The following is an 18,342-nucleotide window of genomic DNA, read 5'->3' as shown; positions in this document are numbered from 1 at the left end:
CCAGGATTGGAGAAACCCGCAGCCAATCCGTACCCTTAGCCCGATGCCGGGGCCCAATCCCCAGCCAGAGACAGGCGCCGCCTCCACCCTGCCCCCCTTCACCCTCCACAAGGGTCCCTGCTGCACCCTGCTGCGGCTGGAACCCAAAGTGAATTTCTCCGGGACCCGCCCCCCCCCGCACCACTTCACGACCTCCGAACTGAGGTCAGGGTCGCATTCGAACCCGGGGATCGAGGTGAGTGGGCGCGGGACGTGGTGCACGGTGACACGGCCCGGGGAGTGTGGAGTTTGCGGAGCGGGGAACCATAGGGAGAAAGGCGGGCTGTAGAAGCTCCCGGTCCGACCGCAGTGGAGACTGTGGGATTAACTTTAGGGTTGATACAGTGGTCTTTGGAGAAAGAAGGGCTCCGAGATAACTCGACCCCAATCCTCTCTTGTCTCTTTTACTCCTGGTTGTGTAAACTGATGTATTTAGAACGCATTCGTGAAAGGATAACACTGACTGCAGCTCATCCTTGATAGAGTTTTGTTTTTTGAGGCAGTCTCCTGTTCTTGAAGTAATTATGTAGCAGAGGGCGACCTTACACTTTTTATCCTTCTGTCTTCTCCTCTCCCGTGATAGAACTACACCACTGCTGGTTTTATTCGATGCCTGGGTTAGAACCTAGGGCTTTGCCAGGGACAGGTAAGCACCCTACTAATTGAACTACCTCCCCAGTAGAGTTCAAGGTTGAAAAGGGAAACTAAAGCAGCTAAACCCGAAGGAGTCTATCTTTCCCAAGCATTTCAAAGATAAAAACAACCTCATCAGTCATATCTGAAGGCCGAGCATTCCTGCAGACCTGAGCCTCAAGCCACTATTTGGTGCCCCCTCCGTTCCACGTTCCACCTGAGGGCTCCTCAGCACCACATGATGGGTCGGTGACACATAGGAAGCTTGCTCGCAGCGCAGCCAGTCGGATTTAAATCTGTTAAAGTTTTTGCCAGTGTGCTGTATCCCAACTCCAGCATCGAACGGCCACACAGCTTCTCTTGGGAACACTTTGTGATCGCATGAATCCCACTTCCTCCAGATCGTTCAAACCACTTTTCAATGGTGCCTCTTAACTCATGCTGATAAACTTTAAATTTTTCTGTGCTTCCTGTCATATCCGGCTCTGTGGACTTTTCAAGCCAGGATCTTGTCCACTTGCCTATGTTGCAATTAGTGAACTTTATAAACATTCTGAAAGCCAACTAGCAGGTATGGTGTGTGGTGAAAGCAAACTGGTACCCACTCATTAGCACGCCCTTTTAGGGGTGTCTGGAATAATCTTTCCTGAACTTGCAGGAAGATTCTGGACTTCATCAAATTCACTAAACTCTAACCATTCTTTATATATGTGTAACTCATATGGGACAGGTGTGTAACAGGGGAGTTAGAAAGGTAAGTCCAGAGCGCTGAACGTTAAATATTTCTAAACTGAGTTCGAATGCTTTGCCTACCTTTGGGATTTGCATTTTGCCTTCAATAATTCACCTTGAATCTCTAGATTGTTCACAGTCTTCCTTTGGAATCAGTCTGCTCTAGAGATGATAAAATGGCAATTTGATTTTTCTGCTGATCATATGGATCAGATTTTATAACTGTGTACAGTGATTGGGCGGGGTCACTGATCGACAGTCTTCTAGTTTTCTTCCCAAAACCTCATGCTTAGAGAATAACCTCCAACTTCTTGACATCTGAATTCAACGGTTTATTTAGTCTATTGGTGAATATCAATATACAGAGCTAATTGCGTTGGAGCAAAACCACATTTATTTAAACAACAGAAGCCATCTTGAGGTCATGGTACAGGCCTGTTATCCCACATGGAAGGTGAAGGCCAGAGGATAAGGAGTTTAAGGTCGTCCTCAACTACGAAGTTTGAGGACGGCTGGGCTATATGAGACCATATCTCAAAAATTAAAAACGAATAGGAAAGCTGGGATTAAAGGTGTGCACCACCACATCTGGCCTAAAAGCTTTATATTTAATTTAGAATATCTTTATTGCTCTCCAGTTTTAAATGATTTAAGCATTGTCGATCTCAATAAAACATCAGTGGGTCTGAGAAAATTTCTCAAAAGAGCATTAGTGTTTATTTGGGAATAGAAGAGCCCCACAAGGGAAATGCAGTGCCATAGAAAGCTACCAACATATTCATATTCAAACAGGGAATCAAGGGAAGGTATCTTTAGGGATATATATATAGATATATATAGATATATAGATATATATATAGATATATCTATATATATATCTATATATATATATGGTGCTGGGATTAAACACAGGACCTTGCCCATGCTAGGCAAGCACCCTACAACTGAGCTGTATTCCAGTCACTCAGTGTTTTTAAACAGGCTTGCTATGTAGCCCAGGCTAGCCACAAGCATATGACCCTCCTGCCTAACTCTTAGGAATGCTGGGATTACAGATATACAACACCATGCTCAGCACACACGGGGAAGTTTAAAAAAAAAAAACACACAACCCCAAGAAGGATTGCATAAAATACTCTGAAGCACTAATTCTTGTTGTGGACTATTCCTTTACACTGTGTGAAATATGTCACAGTGTTATTATGGTTTAATAAAAAACTGAACATCCAATAGCTAGGCAGGATTTCTAGCCACAGAGGATGCTGGCAAGAAGAAGGGCAGGGACGCCAAGACACAGAGCAGGCAGCATGAGCGTTACAAAGTAAAGGTAACCGAGCCACGAAAAGGATTGTAGACTAAAAGGTGGATTATTTTAAGTTAAAAGGAGCTACTTAGAAACAAGCCTAAGATGTTGCCCAAGCTTGCATAATTAATAATAGGTCTCCATGTCACTACTGAGGAGTCAATGGTCTCAATAAATAAATCCACCTGCAAATCCTTTGGCATTACCTTGGTCCCAAGTTGAACACTCTGTTGCTTGTATGTAAGACTGCAGTGTCCTCTCTGTCAGCCTGTGGTAGTCTTTTATGCTAACTGGTATCAGACACAAATCTGTAACAACTGTAGCTTGATCACCTCCCTGCTTATTATATTATTATATAATTATTATAAAATTTTTAAAGATTTATTTATTTATTATGTATACAACGATCTGCCTGCATGTATCCCTGCAGACAGAAGTTGTTGGCACAAGTTCTTATTACCTGTGGTTGTGAGCCACCATATGGTTGCTGGGAATTGAACTCAGGACCTCTGGAAGAGCAGTCAGTGCTCTTAACCACTGAGCCATCTCTCCAGGACAATTATACGTAATTTTGTTCTGGTTGACACAAGCGGCCCCATCTTTATTCTAATCACTTGCATATTTACTTTACAGTGTATATTTTTATACAAAAGAATAGCATTAGGATGATTCCAGAAATTAATAAAATAGAATAGAACAAGAATCCTAAAGGAAGGGAGGAAAGGAAGTTAGTTGAATTGTCAGAAATGTGTTCTACACTGGTGAGATGGCTCATCAGGTATATATGCTTGCTGCCAAGCTTGACAGACTAAGCTGGATCTCTCCTGTGAGCCCCACACTCACACACATGCAAGCACGCACGTGTACATGCACACACACACACACACACACACACACACACACCTAACAATAAATAAGTGCAGTTTTAAAGCTTTTACTGTGTTTATATTTACATAAACCTGTGTTCCGCTTCCGGGTGACTGGTGGTGACGTAACTGGCACGTGACTCACACATGACTCCGTTTTCATTGTTTCTCTTCTCTAGCATGTTTTTGGCTCAGAGGAGACTCTCTTCCCTTGGCAGCCGAGCAAAGCATCTAAAGACAGTTTATTCTTCAAACGTCCTTGAACTCTCCACTTCTGCCGTAGGTATTGCTTATCACAGACGGGCAAATTATTGTGTGTATTTTCTCATGTCGGGGTTTGGAGAGAGAGACAGAAATGGAGCTTTTCTGGATCACGCCGGGGCGAGCTGAGGTTCCAGCTGAACAGTAATGGCATTATGGTTGTTTGTCAAGGATATACACCAATTAAGTAGGGGTATTATGAGGTAAGGTCCAGGACCTATTTTGAAATCACTCAGTGATAAATGAAAAGAAAAGGGCTGTGGAATCATGGCATTATCAAATTCCTACTCTCATGTGAATGTGAGCGTTTGGTATCAGGCTGAGTTTTCTCCAATTGTCCTTTTCATGAGCCAAAAATGGTAGAATGTTAGGCGCGTGATGCTGTTCGCCCTCATTCCAGCCTCCCAACCCTTACTATGTCAATTTTAAAAGTTCTAATGTATAATTGACTTTCAAATCTTATGACTTCTACCTCATGAGCATCTTGAATTTCCCTTCCCCCATACATAAAAGATGACTGAGGTCCAAGTGATGGTGGTCGCCCAATGTGATTATACAAAACCATGATACTAAAGGTATGAGCTGGGTGTAGTGGCAGTACTGTCTTTAATCCTGACTCTTGGGAGGCAGAGACCGGTGGATCTCTGTGAGTTCAAGGTCAGCCTGATTTACCCAGAGAGTTCCAGGACAATCAGAGGCTACATAAAGAGACCCTGCCTCAAAAAATAAACAAGAACAAAAAAAGTGTGTGTGTTTGTTAGATTACATGTACTATTACATGTAGGACTCACACAAAGATATGCTGATCCTTAAATCTGGACTATTCTTAAGGAAAAAACATGTGTCTAAATGATTCTCATCTACATCTCAGGCAAGAATCACCAACAGGGCATTTTTAAAACCTGCTGACTACTTGACATACAATTCACCACCACCACCACCAGCAACAGTACCCCCAAGCAATGGGATGACTGAATTACATGTTGACTCTAGGCTTAATTTTTAACAACTGCCATTTTAAGGACTGTCCCTGTCACAAAACATTCCCACAATTCATCAGAGGCTTTGCATTAAAAATCACAACAAGGTTGGGGGAGGGTCTGGAGAGGAGATTTCAGCCTTAGGAGCACTTGCTGCCTTTGCAGAGGGCTAAGAATTCAGTTCCCAAATCAGACCATTCACAACTGTCTATAACCCACCAGGGATCTTACACATCCTTTTCTAATCTCTGCAGGAAACTGCATGCAGGGAGACACACACAAACACAGCACACACACACACACACACACACACACACACACACACACACAAACACATACATTAGGAGAAACCTTAAATTGTCAGGCAGATAAGGAGATAACTGTTCTTCCTGTTGGAAGTTGAAAAAGCAGCCTGAGTGGTGTTTGAAAAGCAGCAGTGGGTAGTTCAGGGTATCAGAGAGAGCCTGTGCCAGCCAGGCTGTTTCCATAAACTGTAGTCACTAGAAATCGGAAGATAGAAGATATCAATAGTTCCAACTGGGGGGCTGGAGAGATGGCTTAGCAGTTAAGAACACAGGCTGCTCTTCCAGAGATCTACGTTCAATTCCCTGCAACCACATGGTGACTCCCAACCATCTGTAATGAGATCTAGTGCCGTCTTCTGACCCACAGGCATACATGCAGGCAGACTCCATATACATAATAAATAAATAAAATCTTTAAAAAAAAAAGTTCCAGCTACCCCAACTCTGAGTCAGGAAAATCACTTGAATCTAGAGTTTAGGACCAGAACTGGCGAGGGAGGGAGAGAGAGAGAGAGAGAGAGAGAGAGAGAGAGAGAGAGAGAGAGAGAGAGCAAGGAAAAAGATAGAGGGAGGAATGAGAAAATGGTTAATCCTGAGTCAAATATGAGTGATCGTGAAGGGCCCCTGAATAGATTCAAGCTGCCCTGAATTTGTTCCATTGGAGAAAGGTTGTGCAAACTTCTATAGTCATTAATCAGTATATTCACCCAGCATATCATCACTACATCAAGATGAGAAAACCAACACGTAATTTTGATTCTCTATAGAATTCATATGCTGCCTCATTGTTAGCTTCAGGGTTGGTAGAAGCTGGGGGCCGCCCAGGTTAGGGGTGTAGTCCAGGAGTCTTGTCTAATAGCCATGTGGGTGTTAGGCAAGACTGAGGTTACCTGTAAACACTGGGGTGAAAAGTTTGTGTTACCACATACCATGCCAGGATGGATCCCTTCCCCCACTTATTTCAGTTTTTTTGAAACTGGGGATGGGACCTACCACCTCATACTTGCAGGGGAATCCCTCCACGGCTTAGCTGTATCCTCAGCTATGATAGCTCAAAGAAACCAACTAGCACAATTTCATACGAAGTAAATGAATTGGTGCAAATAAAGGCAAACTGCTTTTTCTACAGGTTGAAGTCAGTCAACATTTCAGAAACAGACTTTGATAGATGTTGGCATTCCATTTAGAATGTCCAAAACAGCTCACACTCCCTGCCCTCCTAGGATCAGCCCTGTGAGGTCTATTGTGGCCAGTGCCTCACTTCCTGCTGGGGTGTAAGGTTTTCCTCCAGTATGGTCTCTCAGAGTCGAGAGTCCTTCCTAAGGATCACTCACTTGCTCAGTCAACAGATATCGAACACATTTTAGTTGTTGGCTGGTGGTTTTGTTTTCTTTGATTTTCAGACAGGGTTTCATGTACCCTAGGCTGACCTAGAACTTGCTGGTAGCTGGGACTGGCCCCGAACTGATCCTCCTGCCTCTACTTCTCAAGTTCTTAGGGTAGAGGTATGCATTACCATGCCCATCTGTCTACTTATTTGTTGTTAGAAAGAAGGCCTCACTGTGTAGCCCAAACTGGTCTGAAACGTGGTCGGTAGACCAGGCTAACATCAAATTTGTATTGATAAACTGTCAGATTACAGGAATGAGCCCCCAAATCCAGTTTAGAAATAATTCTGTATAAGATAGAGAAGCTAAGTATGTAGTGCTTAAAAGTTTCAATTAAATCACACACCTCTGCATCAGGTATAATCGCCTCATTCTTAAATCTTAATTCAGATGTCCCCCTGAATTTTACATTCAGTTTTTCCATTATTGCTGGAGCAGTCTGTGGTTTTGCTGCCATCTAGTGGCTAAATAAAGCAATCCATCTGGTTTCCTGAATTTGCAGATAGTACCTTGGAAGAACTCAAATCTGTGACATAATCTTGCTAGTGTTTGCTTGAGAAACATTTTTTTTTTTACAGAGAGAGAAAAGAGGCATCATTTTAGAAGACCCTGACAACCTTTTCAAATCCGTTCTATCTAGATACAACAACCCAGAGCTTTAGCATGAGAACTCGGTGATCTTTTATTTGCTGGAAGGATATACAATGGAGTCCCTGCCTCAGCAACCACACAGCATCTCCACCACCCTTAAAACATTCTCCATGTCTCTCTGTGGCCTTACCTTGTGGTGCTAGGAATTGAACCCAGAGCCTTGCAGACACTAAGCCATTGCTCTTCCACTGAGATATAAGCCATTTGCTTATATTTTTTATGCATACAATGACTTTAAGTGTAACATATCTGTGAATCCTTTCTCCTTGTTATTGCATGCTAGCTCAGTATGTGGATGTGCCTGTTTGCTTTTATTTTGTTCCCCTTTGATAGGCCTTTGTATTGTTTCTAGGTTTGGGCATCTGTGAATAAACTTGCCAAGGACACTTGTAAAAAGCCATTGATTGTAGAAATGTATGTTTTCATTCTCTTGTAAACACCTCACAGTGAGCTATATGGCTGATTTTTAATCGCCTTTAATTATATTTACAATATTTTTAGTTTTTAGGTCACTGCCAAGCCATTTCTCAGACTGCCTGGGCCCCTTTATTTTTCCCACCAGGGTTCAGCACTATTCCAGTTGCCCTCTGTCTCTGCCAACAACACTTAGTACCTAAGCATCTTAATGGGTACGTCTTGGTGTCATGTGATTTTAATTCTCATTTCCCGTATAATTGTGAGGCCTAATGTGCTTTAGAGACAGATTTGAGTGCTCCTATTTTCCGTCCTTCTATGACAGTGAATTTGGGAAGTGTGACTGCATTTAGTCTCATGTGACAGGAAGTAGAAACGAAGCAAAATCCTGTGGGGTTCAAGTTCCCCTCTGTCACCTGTGAGCTGAAGGTAGCAACTTTCCTTTTCCCTTTCTCCGGTAGCATGAGCCCTTCATTTCATTCCTTTTCATATTAAAGGGGATGTGGATTTAGTCTGTGTCTCATGCAACTAAGCTCTGGTAGCTTTAGATTGTCGATGGCATCTGATGTGCTGGGGGAATCCTCTGCCCTTAATAATGTCCCAGTGTCATCCTGAGAGTCCCAGATTTCACAGAAACCTGAGTGACAGCCAAGAACTTCACAAAAGAAACCACGGCATAGGTTGGGGGTGGTATAGTATTCCAGTATAGTGTTCCTAGTGTGTCTTAAACATTTAAGGGGCTGGAGAGATGGCTCAGAGGTTAAGAGCATTGCCTGCTTTTCCAAAGGTCCGGAGTTCAATTCCCAGCAACCACATGGTGGCTCACAACCATCTGCAATGAGGTCTGGCGCCCTCTTCTGGCCTTCAGGCATACACGCAGAAAGAATATTATATACATAATAAATAAGTATTAAAATTTTATTAAATAAATAAATAAATGAGGCATTTAAGAGGTAGTATTACTATTGAGAAGTGAAGGGAGTCCTAAGTGTCATCACTGTGGGCTTCAAAACATCAAAATATAAAAGCTAAGTAAAATAAAGGCACGACAAAATTATATGCACATGTGTGCGTGTGTGCACTCATGTTATATATAATGTTGCTGTTTCTATTTTTCGTTCTCTTGTCCTCTAGTAGTTTTTGGCTGTCCCCTTGGCTGCTCTGGGTAAAGACTTGCTTAATGACTCCTCCTACACAGATTTGACAGCCTTGACTTCCTCAGCATCAGCCCCTCTTTGGGGAGGCTTTTTCTGTACCTGTCTCATCTCACCTACATATATTGGGTCTTGTGGGCTAAGGCCTCAAAGTGTATGCAGCTGGAACTTGGTGTTGCAGGCTCTTGGGTTGTAATTCCTCTCATTTTAAGAACTGCTTTGTTGAAGCTTTTCCTTATCTTTGCCAAACTCGCCACCTTGTGGTGAAGCTGTAGAGCAGCATCCTTTCCCTTCAACCTGATGGAAGATTAGGTGGTAGCTTGTGATTTCCATGGTAACTTTGTATAATATGTATGTCATACATTAAATCAAACTGATGGAAAACTGCACATCACCTGGTTAGCTGCATTCAAAATCATATAAACCTATAGATGTTCTCTTATATATCTGGAAGTTCATGCCAACTTCCTGGTGCTGAGTCTGCCCCAGGAAAAAAGGTTTTTGTGTGTGTTTTTCAACACAGGGTTTCTCTGTGTAGCCCGAGCTGTTTTGTAACTCACTCTGTAGACCAGGCTGGCCTCGGACTCAGAGATCTACCCACCTCTGTCTCACAACCACCATCTGCATCTGCAACTGAGTCTGATTGTCCTCACTGTGCATTGTCACATGACCTTTGTTGCTGTAAAGACACAACCCTCACCTCAAAGGTGATAAGAGATAGCTTATTCAGGAGCCAAGTATGAATAACCATGAAACACAGATTCAGGGTACCCCAAAGTATGTGTTCCAGTGTGGTGAGAGTCTGATGAATCTTTTATGGTAATGAACAGAGAGAGATTAATTCTATAAGTTCTGTGACTCTAGAGAACCCTAACACAGCTAGTCAATTGATTTCCTCTGGTTGTTCTAACAAAGCAAATGCTTAAGAAATGAGATTTTTGTTTTGTTTTGTTTCCCTCACTGCCTTCGGAGGCTGAGAAGGCTGAGCACACTGTAAACAGGGACATTTCGTCCTAAGGAAACATCTTCCTTGACTTCCAGTGATTTCTTGGGGATGTTGGCATCCTTGACTTGTACACGAATCGCTCAGCCTTGGCCATGCCCTTTACATAGGCTCTCTCTGTGTGCCCTCTTAAATGAGGAACCAATGGGCCAAAGGAGATGTGAGCCCCCCGATGACCTTTTTGAACTATCACCTATGCAATGAGCCTATTTCTTTCATGTTTTTTAAACAACAGTCAAATCTTTATTTTAATATATTATGTGAGTGTTTTGTCCACACCAGAGTGTTGGATCTTTTGGGATTGGATTACAGACAGTTTTGATGCACCCATGTGTGTTTTGGGAATCAAACCTGGGTCCTTTGGAAGAGTAGACAGTGCTCTTAGCTCCCAAGCCAGTGAGACCCCAGTGACTCTATCTGTGGACACATTCTGAGTACTGAGAGTTAGGACCTCAACCTATGTAACTGAGGGGAACCAAATTCCAACCTGTAACAATGACCTGTCTGATCTTCGCTGTATGGCAACCATTGCTTCTTGTTCCAGCATTAAGACTGTGTAGAACACAATTCTCCGGCACCTGTTTACTTTCATTTTTAATGATTCTCATTATGTGTTATGGGAGTACCCTTATGTCTTTTTCTTTGGGAAACCTTTTTTTCAGGTTTTGAAAGATGAAAAATGTATAAAATGGCAACCTCTTTAAACAAAATAACTCTAGTGTGAGAATTCTGCCTCTTCCTTCACAAGTTAACACCAAGCCACTAGAAAGTTTAGATGAGTAACATATGCTTGATAAATAAGGTATATTTGATAATCAAGATTTATAGATTGCTAAGGTCTACTCATGCTGTGGGATTCCGCTCTGTATGCTATGAATATGTTTTATTACCATTGGTTATTAAAGAAGCTGTTTCAGCCAATGGCTTAGTAAAGTCAAGCAGCAAATCCATACAGAGATAGAAAGAGAAAAGAGGCAGAGTCAGAGAGATACCATGTAGCTGCCGAAGGAGAAAGATGCAAGTTACCAGTCACAACCTGACTGGTAGGCCACAACCTCGTGGTGATTCACAGATTAATAGAAATCGGTGAATTTAAGATGAAAGAGTTAGCTAGAAACATGAATAAGCCATTGACCAAACAGTGTTATAATTAACATAGTATCTGTGTAATTATTCAGGTCTCGGTGGCCTACATGTCTCTGCCTACAAACTCAGGTTCACAGTAATATTTTTCTAGCTCATCTTTAAACTTTAAACTTTAGTTAGTTGGATATACTAAGTCATATAAAAAAAAAAAACTTCAATATTCCATAATAGAGAAAGTCCTTTTCCCAAGGTCAGGTGTTTAGATAAGGGGCGTGGAGAAAGTTTCTAAAAAAAGGGAGTTAATTTTATGTCTGGCAAGAGGAACTTGTGGCCCTTTTATTAACATGTGACTGATACCTATTAACTTGTGAAGGTGAATGCTAGCTTCCTCAGCCCCTAATCAGAAGCCACACCCCAGCTCACACACCCCCTTTCTCCCACTGAATCTTTTGTGCAATTAAAGCATATAAAATGTGTAGTCTTTTTATCAGAAAAGTGGCAATCGTCCCAATTCACCTTCACCTTGTGTCAATGTCCTTCTCCTCACCCACTCCACACCTCCTCTTTGGGACCTACACCCCACGGGAGCTGGACTCCCACAACTTTACTTAATTACTTCCACAAACACATACTGCTTCCTCTGCTGGTCAGTTATATAACCTGGCTCCATGACTCAACTGGGAAGTATTAGATCCCCGGTTATTGGGGAAATAATAAGTCAAATCAAACAGAATTAGTAGATCTAGACTCAATCAACAGAGCAGAGCGAGGCAACTCCCAGGTAACTCTTAGGAAGGCATGAGATCTATGGAAGATCTATGGACAAGGTCTTAAATACCATATAGGTGGTCTTGAGCAGTTCCGGGGGAGGAGCTGCCAGTTTTGGGCTTTCTCAGGGGCGGGGTCTGGAACAAGAGGAGTGGGGCTGGGCAGAGCTTCCCAACATCAACCATGACAAAAAAAAAAGTATAAACAGAAGAGGTATATATATATATATATATATATATATATATATATATATATATATATAAACATGATCTTCTAAGAGCGATCTCTTTGTTTTAAAGTAGGCTGTGTTCTTTATAGCGGCTGACTTATGTCTCAGGATGACTAACATGGAGCAGAGCGGCAGCTGAGTTTAAATGCCCTTGTGGTGTAAGCAAGAGGAAACCTTTATAATTCTAAACTGTTAATGTATCAGGGCTGGAGAGATTATCCCGGGATTAAGGCATTTGGTGCAAAAGTGTAAGAACCTGTTTTCCAATCCCCCAAACCCACACAAAACTAAACATGACAGTATGTGTTCATCCCAACCCTGCTGTAGGTAGATGGGAGACTGAGATGGGAGAATCCCCCAGAAATTCAGGAGTTAGTGAGGCATACACAGAGGCAAGCAAAATGCCCTCCAATCTCAAAATGCTGGGGTCTTTCATTATTGCAGCATAGATTATCTTAAGCGGGCTGACATGCATACCTAACTTAACCTCACGGACACGATAAAGTGAACAAATCTCTTCATTCATTATATATGTGTTGAAAACTCAGCGTGTACCACTCATAGGACTGTATCTTGAACTCTGCTGGTATCCGGTTGGCTGACGGATACCTAAGTACCTAAACACGTGTTCAGACACGAGTGTGATGATGCCGTGAAGGGAGTTTTCAGATAAAATTAAGATTTAAAATAATGTGCTTTGAGGAAAGCTGAATAGCAGCCCTACCTAATGTGGATGAGATTTGTTCAATGTCTTAGAAAAGAAACCTACTGAGCGCCCACCTAGGTAGTGAAGATCCTCACCTCAGGTTCCAGCTGTAACAGCAGGTCTTCTCCTGGTGCCAGCTCTGCATGTTTCTGACTGACCAGCCCCGCAGCTGCATGGCCAGAGAAGCTTGACTGACGTAGCAGTGCACAAGGTATTTTCCTAATCTAAGGGCATACAACTGAATGAACAAATGGATGAATGGAATGCTAGAAAATACTGCATTTAACAGGAGCGCATAGGCGTAGAAGACCTTGATGTAGGGAGAGCAGGAAATGAAATCCAACTTGAGTCACAAAGGTAGCAGATGGGATAGGAGGTGTGAACCGAGGGCGGGAACTTGACTGTTCAGACCAGGCCTCAAGTACAGAGCATGCGTCCTCCGGAGAAGCAGTCTCGTCTCCAAGAAAGGGAAATGAATGCTTGCCAGGCAAAGGAAATGCTTGCTGTTCTGTTTACGACTATTTAAAACTCAGTGCTACCTGGCACAATCTTATTTCCCCGTATAGAACTTAGAGGAGGAGAAATGCTTATTGAAGTCTCTATAGCAGTCGGTCATGACCCTTTGGGGATCACAGAGCAAATTTATTTGCATTGTGATTTATAATAGTGGCAAAAGTACAATTATGAGATGGCAATGAAATACTTTTATGGTTGGGGGTCACCAACATGTGGAACTGTATGTTGTGGGGTATTTGTATACTGAGTGAAAATTTATTGTTGTGATTGCTGTAATAAAAAGCTGAACAACCAATAGCGAGGCAGGAGGTACAGGTGGTACTTCAGGGCACAGAAAAAGGAAGTAGGAGATATCAAGGTGCAGGGAGATGCCAATGAAACATGGATGGAGTCGGACATACAGAATGAAAGAAAGATAAAAGGCGCATGGTAAAACATGGGTTAGTTTAAGTTCTAAGAGCTAGTGGGACAAGCCTAAGCTAAAGGAACGTCTCCTTACAACTGTGTTAAAAGGTTACAGCATTAGTAAGGTTAAGAACCGCTGCTCTAGGGAGGTCAGGACCGTGAGGGGTTTGCCCACCCACTGTGATGGTGGGGCTGATCTAATGGGAACTTGCCAAGGCCGCTGGACTGGGACTGATGGAGCATGTGATCGAACCAGACTCTCTGAGCGTGGCTGACAAGGAGGGCTGACTGAGAAGCCAAGGACTGGGTTTTGATTCTACTGCATGGACTGGCTTTGGGAGAACCTGGTCTGTTTGGATGCTCACCTTCCTAGAACCGGATGGGAGGGGGAGGACCTTGGACTTCCCACAGGGTAGGGAACCCTGACTGCTCTTTGGACTGGAGAGAGAGGGGGAGAGAAGTGAGAAGAGGTGAAAATTTTTAATAATAATAATAATAAAACCTGAAAAAAGACCGCTGCTCTATAGTGAGGCTGAGAGATGCTAAAGACAGTTTTGAGAGAGGAAAGACTATATGCAGAGTAGAGCTAGCCTACATCATTTGAAAGGGTCGGGTAGTTGAAGCCTTGGATTGTGATGGAGGGGAGGCAGCAGCAATAGAGGAAATGACTTAGACAGACACTTTGAATAAAATTAAGTCAAATGTGCTTTGTTTTCTCAACTAAGTTGAAATAGTTGTACTCTGTAGGAGCCCACTCCTACAAAGTCAGCTAGGGTTTCTGGATAGGGGATCCTAGAGGCCAAAGAAAAGTCACGTGAAAGAAACAAAAGACATGATAGAATCGGGAGGTCTGTCTGGTCATGCCCAAGCAGCCAAACAGCCCAGAGTTTACTTCAGAACTTGCTTAGCAGAACAAAGCACAGCACAGACGGTCAGTATCTAACCGCAAGACCACCCTGTCCTTGAGTGAGCAGCCTCCTCTCCAACATGTGCTTGCTGGTCGGAAGAAGCCTCACTTTCTATCTTGATGTTCCTGAGATTTGTCATCAGCAGTATACTGTCTGCTGTATAGAGTGTTCTTGTCTCACAGGCTAAATCAGAAGTCTCTCATAGCCTTCAAGGTTATTGGGAAAGGCAGAGCAGTCAAAATGGCTCCAAATGGAAACTGAGCCATACGTGGGCTCCCACAGTACTCCCTGCCATCTATGTTGTCTATGGCACCCCATAAAAACTTTGCTTTTTCAGTTTGTGGGAGAACGGTACCTGCAGGAGGGTGCACATGCCGTCGAATGGGTATTTGGAGGCTCAAGGTCAATGTTGGGTATCTTTCTCAGTTGCCCTCTACTTTATTTTTGAGGCAGGGTCTCTTATTGATTTTGTCTGGAGTTCACTGTGTGAGATGTATTGGCTGGACTGGGAACCCCTGGAACCATCCTATCTCTATCCCCCAGTCTTGGAGTTACAAGCCATGGGAGAACCTGGCTTCTACATGGGTGCTTGGGATAAGAACTCAGAAAGTGATTTGCCCTCTAAGCCATTTCCCCAGCCCTGCTTTTATTTAAATATATAAATCTACTTTGCATTTCTGATCACATGCTGAGTGAATCATTAAGTTCTCAACACATTTTCTGAAAGAAGCAAATGCCTTTGTTTAAAATATCTTTTTCTATTCTGCGGGGACTTTAGAATTTTATAACTGTTTTCTCTAGAGTGTCACTGTGTTCAGGTGGGATTTCATTGAAATGCTATTCTAGAAGTGTGTTAGCCTCCAGAGAGTTTACTCGTGATTCCCTTCACTGGAGTTTCAAAGATTACAAATAGGAGGCTGAGAAAGCTATTTCTTTGGTATCGTTATTGGAAATAGAATGAGAACAATGTTCTATTGAATAACCGTTATCATTATCTCTCTTCCAGATTGAATTAAAACTGCTTTAATATTCTATTATAAAATTCCTTACAAAAATGCTGTCAATCATTTTTCTTATTTCCACCAGCCTGCTAACAATGAACTCAAAGCTAATTTAATACTTTTGAGAAACAGTCAAAATATAACTTTTGAATTGAAAGAACTGAAATAGTGTGTATGGTATGGTAATTATAACTTCTAATATTTTCCTACTACAGTCTTAGCTTGCTTGCTTGGTGTTAGAAGACCTAACGGGAATGACTGCTATATTTTAAGCTACAACTTACAGTCATATTTTTTAGAAGGTCTTAGTATGGGAAATCCAGTAGAAGATAATGTAAGTACAGGCTGTCGGGAAAGGTCATGAGCTCAAATCTTGGGCTGAGCCTGTTTGAGATTATTTTACGAATGTTGATAGATGTAAAAAGTTCTTTTCTTCTCCATCTTCACGGTACCTCAGTTTTGCTCATGCATAAATGGGGTTCATAATGCTGCATAGGGCTGATGTGAATGTTAAAATTTTAGCCGTGTAAAGCACACAGAATGGTGCCTGATACATAAGCATTGCTTCATGGTGTTAGCATCAGTATCCGTAATTGTGCAGAATAGAACCATTTCTTGAGTTCTTCCTGTAGGCCATAGGAGGAACTTCCTTATAGAACTATGGATGTATAATATGTTATGCAAACTTCATGGCATGGCTCAAGATTCTCTTGAAATCTTTCCTGTTGGTATTATTTAATGAGCTCTAGAGTGTGTTTCAGGCCTTTAAACTGATTAGCTCTTCATCCTGGGGTGGTATTTTGTTCTTGAGTGTAAAGCTATGAGGGCCTCAAGGAAAAATATTCTGTAGAACAGTAGGAAAGAGTTGACAGTTCCTTAGAGTTTTGCACGGGGTTCTAAAACTTCTTTTCGTGGTACCATTTACAAGGTAACAGAAGACAAAGGGAAGAGTGGCCCATTGTTTAATGGCCTCTTTGAATTTTGACTAAAGAATTAAAAGAAACTTTCAATATATATCTTTCAGAAAATGGCTTTGAAATTCAAAAACGCCAAACGAATCGAAGGCCTGGACAGCAATGTGTGGTGAGTGTCTTAGACAAATGATCATATCAGGTTTCCTGTGTCCCTTAAATTGGGTTTTAGCTTCAGCCACAATCCAATAATGAAGCCTTTCATTTAACTCCCCCCATTAATTAAGCTTGAATGGGAGGATGCTAGTCTCTGGGCTAGCACTGGATACATAGCAGAGGATATCTAAAACTAAGTTTAACGGATGCTTTCACGAAATTGACAACAGTTTCCTTTTCTTTGTTTCTTGAAGTAGGGTCTTGTTATGTATGTAGCCCAGGCTGGCCTCAAACTTTTGAGCCTCTTGCTTCAGCCTTCCCTCCTGAGATTACAGACATTTACAAGCATTTATATACCTATATACATATATGACTCAAATATGAATGTTGTTAAATTGAGGTCTCTAAGGAGTATAGGGTCATTTATTTCAACCATCATTTGCTAAATAAATTCATTCTGTGGGTGGTAACATTTTGTTGGGAACACATTGTGTTTCATCTCTAAGACAAAGTCCTATATTTTTTTTTTATTTTATAATGAGAACATCTGACTTTTTGTTTCTTTGTTTTTCAAAACAGTATTTTTCTGTGTAGCCCTGGCTGTCCTGGAACTCACTCTGTAGGCAAGGCTGACCTTGAACTCAGAGCTCCAACTGCCTCTACCTCCCTAGTGCTAGGATTAAAGGCATGGGTTACCACTGCGTGATCACATATGATAATGAAGCTAACTCTAAAATTTCCTAATTTTAGTTGTTTCCTTTTTTTAATCAGGGTTGAATTTACTAAGTTGGCTGCAGATCCTGCTGTTGTGAATCTTGGACAAGGCCTTCCAGATATATCCCCTCCTTCATACGTAAAGGAAGAATTATCAAAGGCGGCATTAACTGATAACCTGAATCAGTACACAAGGGGCTTTGTGAGTCTTTCGGGGCCATGTGGGGCATACACTGATACGTCAAGCTTGTGTGTGTGTGTGTGTGTGTGCGCGTGCGCGTGCGTGTGTGTGTGTGTGTGTGTGTGTGTGTGTGTGTGTGTGAAAGAGAGAGAGAGAGAGAGAGAGAACCACTCCCCCTTAAAGGACATTGTCTTTCTAGAATCAACTGTCCCAACCTGGAAACTCAGGAGCCCCTTGCCCTTACCTCTTGGAATGAACCGTCCCCAACTTCCAGCCCTTTCACAGTTCTGGCCCTGCATTGACTGTTATTCCGAAATTGTTATGCCTGTGTCACGTGCCCCCAAAAGATCACCAGGAGTCTTAAGTTCATATGCAAAGCAAAGAGCCTTTATTGAAAGCTCAAACTTGGGCTCACAACACAGTGGTTGGATCAGGGAGAGCACTGAGCTCAGCTACAGCAGGGTTTTTAAGGAGTAAAGGATGGGGGTGGGGTGGGGGAATTCCAGATTCAGATGTGGGTTGAACTCCTGATTGGGCAGGAGTGAGGTAACATAAGTTTTGTCAAACAGTGATTGGTACTAACGTTGCTGCAAGGAAATTGACAATCTATATACAGATTATGGAAGCACCGTTAATGTTCTGGAGCATCTAGAACTTGTCTGTCTTCATTCCTATTGGTTCCCTGAAGAGTACAGTCTGTGGCTTTTCCTGGTTATTATGATGGTGTGGTGGCCTAGTCCCAGTATTGTTAGTCTGCAGTCTATCATGGCTGCACTGATGTTAAGTCAGGCCTCTTCAAAATGAAATCGCAGGACTTCAAAGGAAGGGAAAATATTCTCTCAACATCTTTGCTATTTGATTAACACTTATATGCCCTTAGCATTGTCTTCTTAAAGAACCCTGTCTTTGACTAGATGCTTGCTTCCTTTCTAGTCTCTCTACCCACATATCAGACCTGAGACTATGGAAGCTGTAGGAGAAAATGTATGGGAAATAGGTCAAGGTATTGGTATATGCCATGCACCGCGCCCC

General features: G+C 42.3%; 1 protein-coding gene across 2 annotated transcripts in view; it reads left to right on the top strand.

The window, feature by feature from the left end:
• The first annotated feature begins 75 nt into the window (after nucleotides 1–75).
• The window catches only part of Kyat3 (kynurenine aminotransferase 3), a 44,341-nt gene continuing 26,074 nt past the window's right edge, over nucleotides 76–18,342 (top strand). The window contains exons 1-4 of one of the 2 annotated variants that reach the window (XM_087897488.1): nucleotides 76–235; nucleotides 3,753–3,852; nucleotides 16,373–16,431; nucleotides 17,187–17,331. In XM_087897488.1, coding sequence (XP_087753614.1) covers nucleotides 3,754–3,852; nucleotides 16,373–16,431; nucleotides 17,187–17,331 — 303 coding nt within the window. In that variant the 5' untranslated portion in view covers nucleotides 76–235; nucleotide 3,753. Of the gene's footprint in view, nucleotides 236–3,752; nucleotides 3,857–16,372; nucleotides 16,432–17,186; nucleotides 17,332–18,342 lie in introns of those variants that run through there. The other variant, XM_087897489.1, reaches the window with a different exon arrangement.

The sequence above is a fragment of the Myodes glareolus genome, chromosome 17 (assembly GCF_982192425.1).
Source record: "Myodes glareolus chromosome 17, mMyoGla1.1, whole genome shotgun sequence".
Taxonomy (NCBI): domain Eukaryota; kingdom Metazoa; phylum Chordata; class Mammalia; order Rodentia; family Cricetidae; genus Myodes; species Myodes glareolus.
The sequence above is the reverse complement of the archived record's forward strand: the minus strand, read 5'-3'. Positions and strand labels throughout refer to the sequence as shown.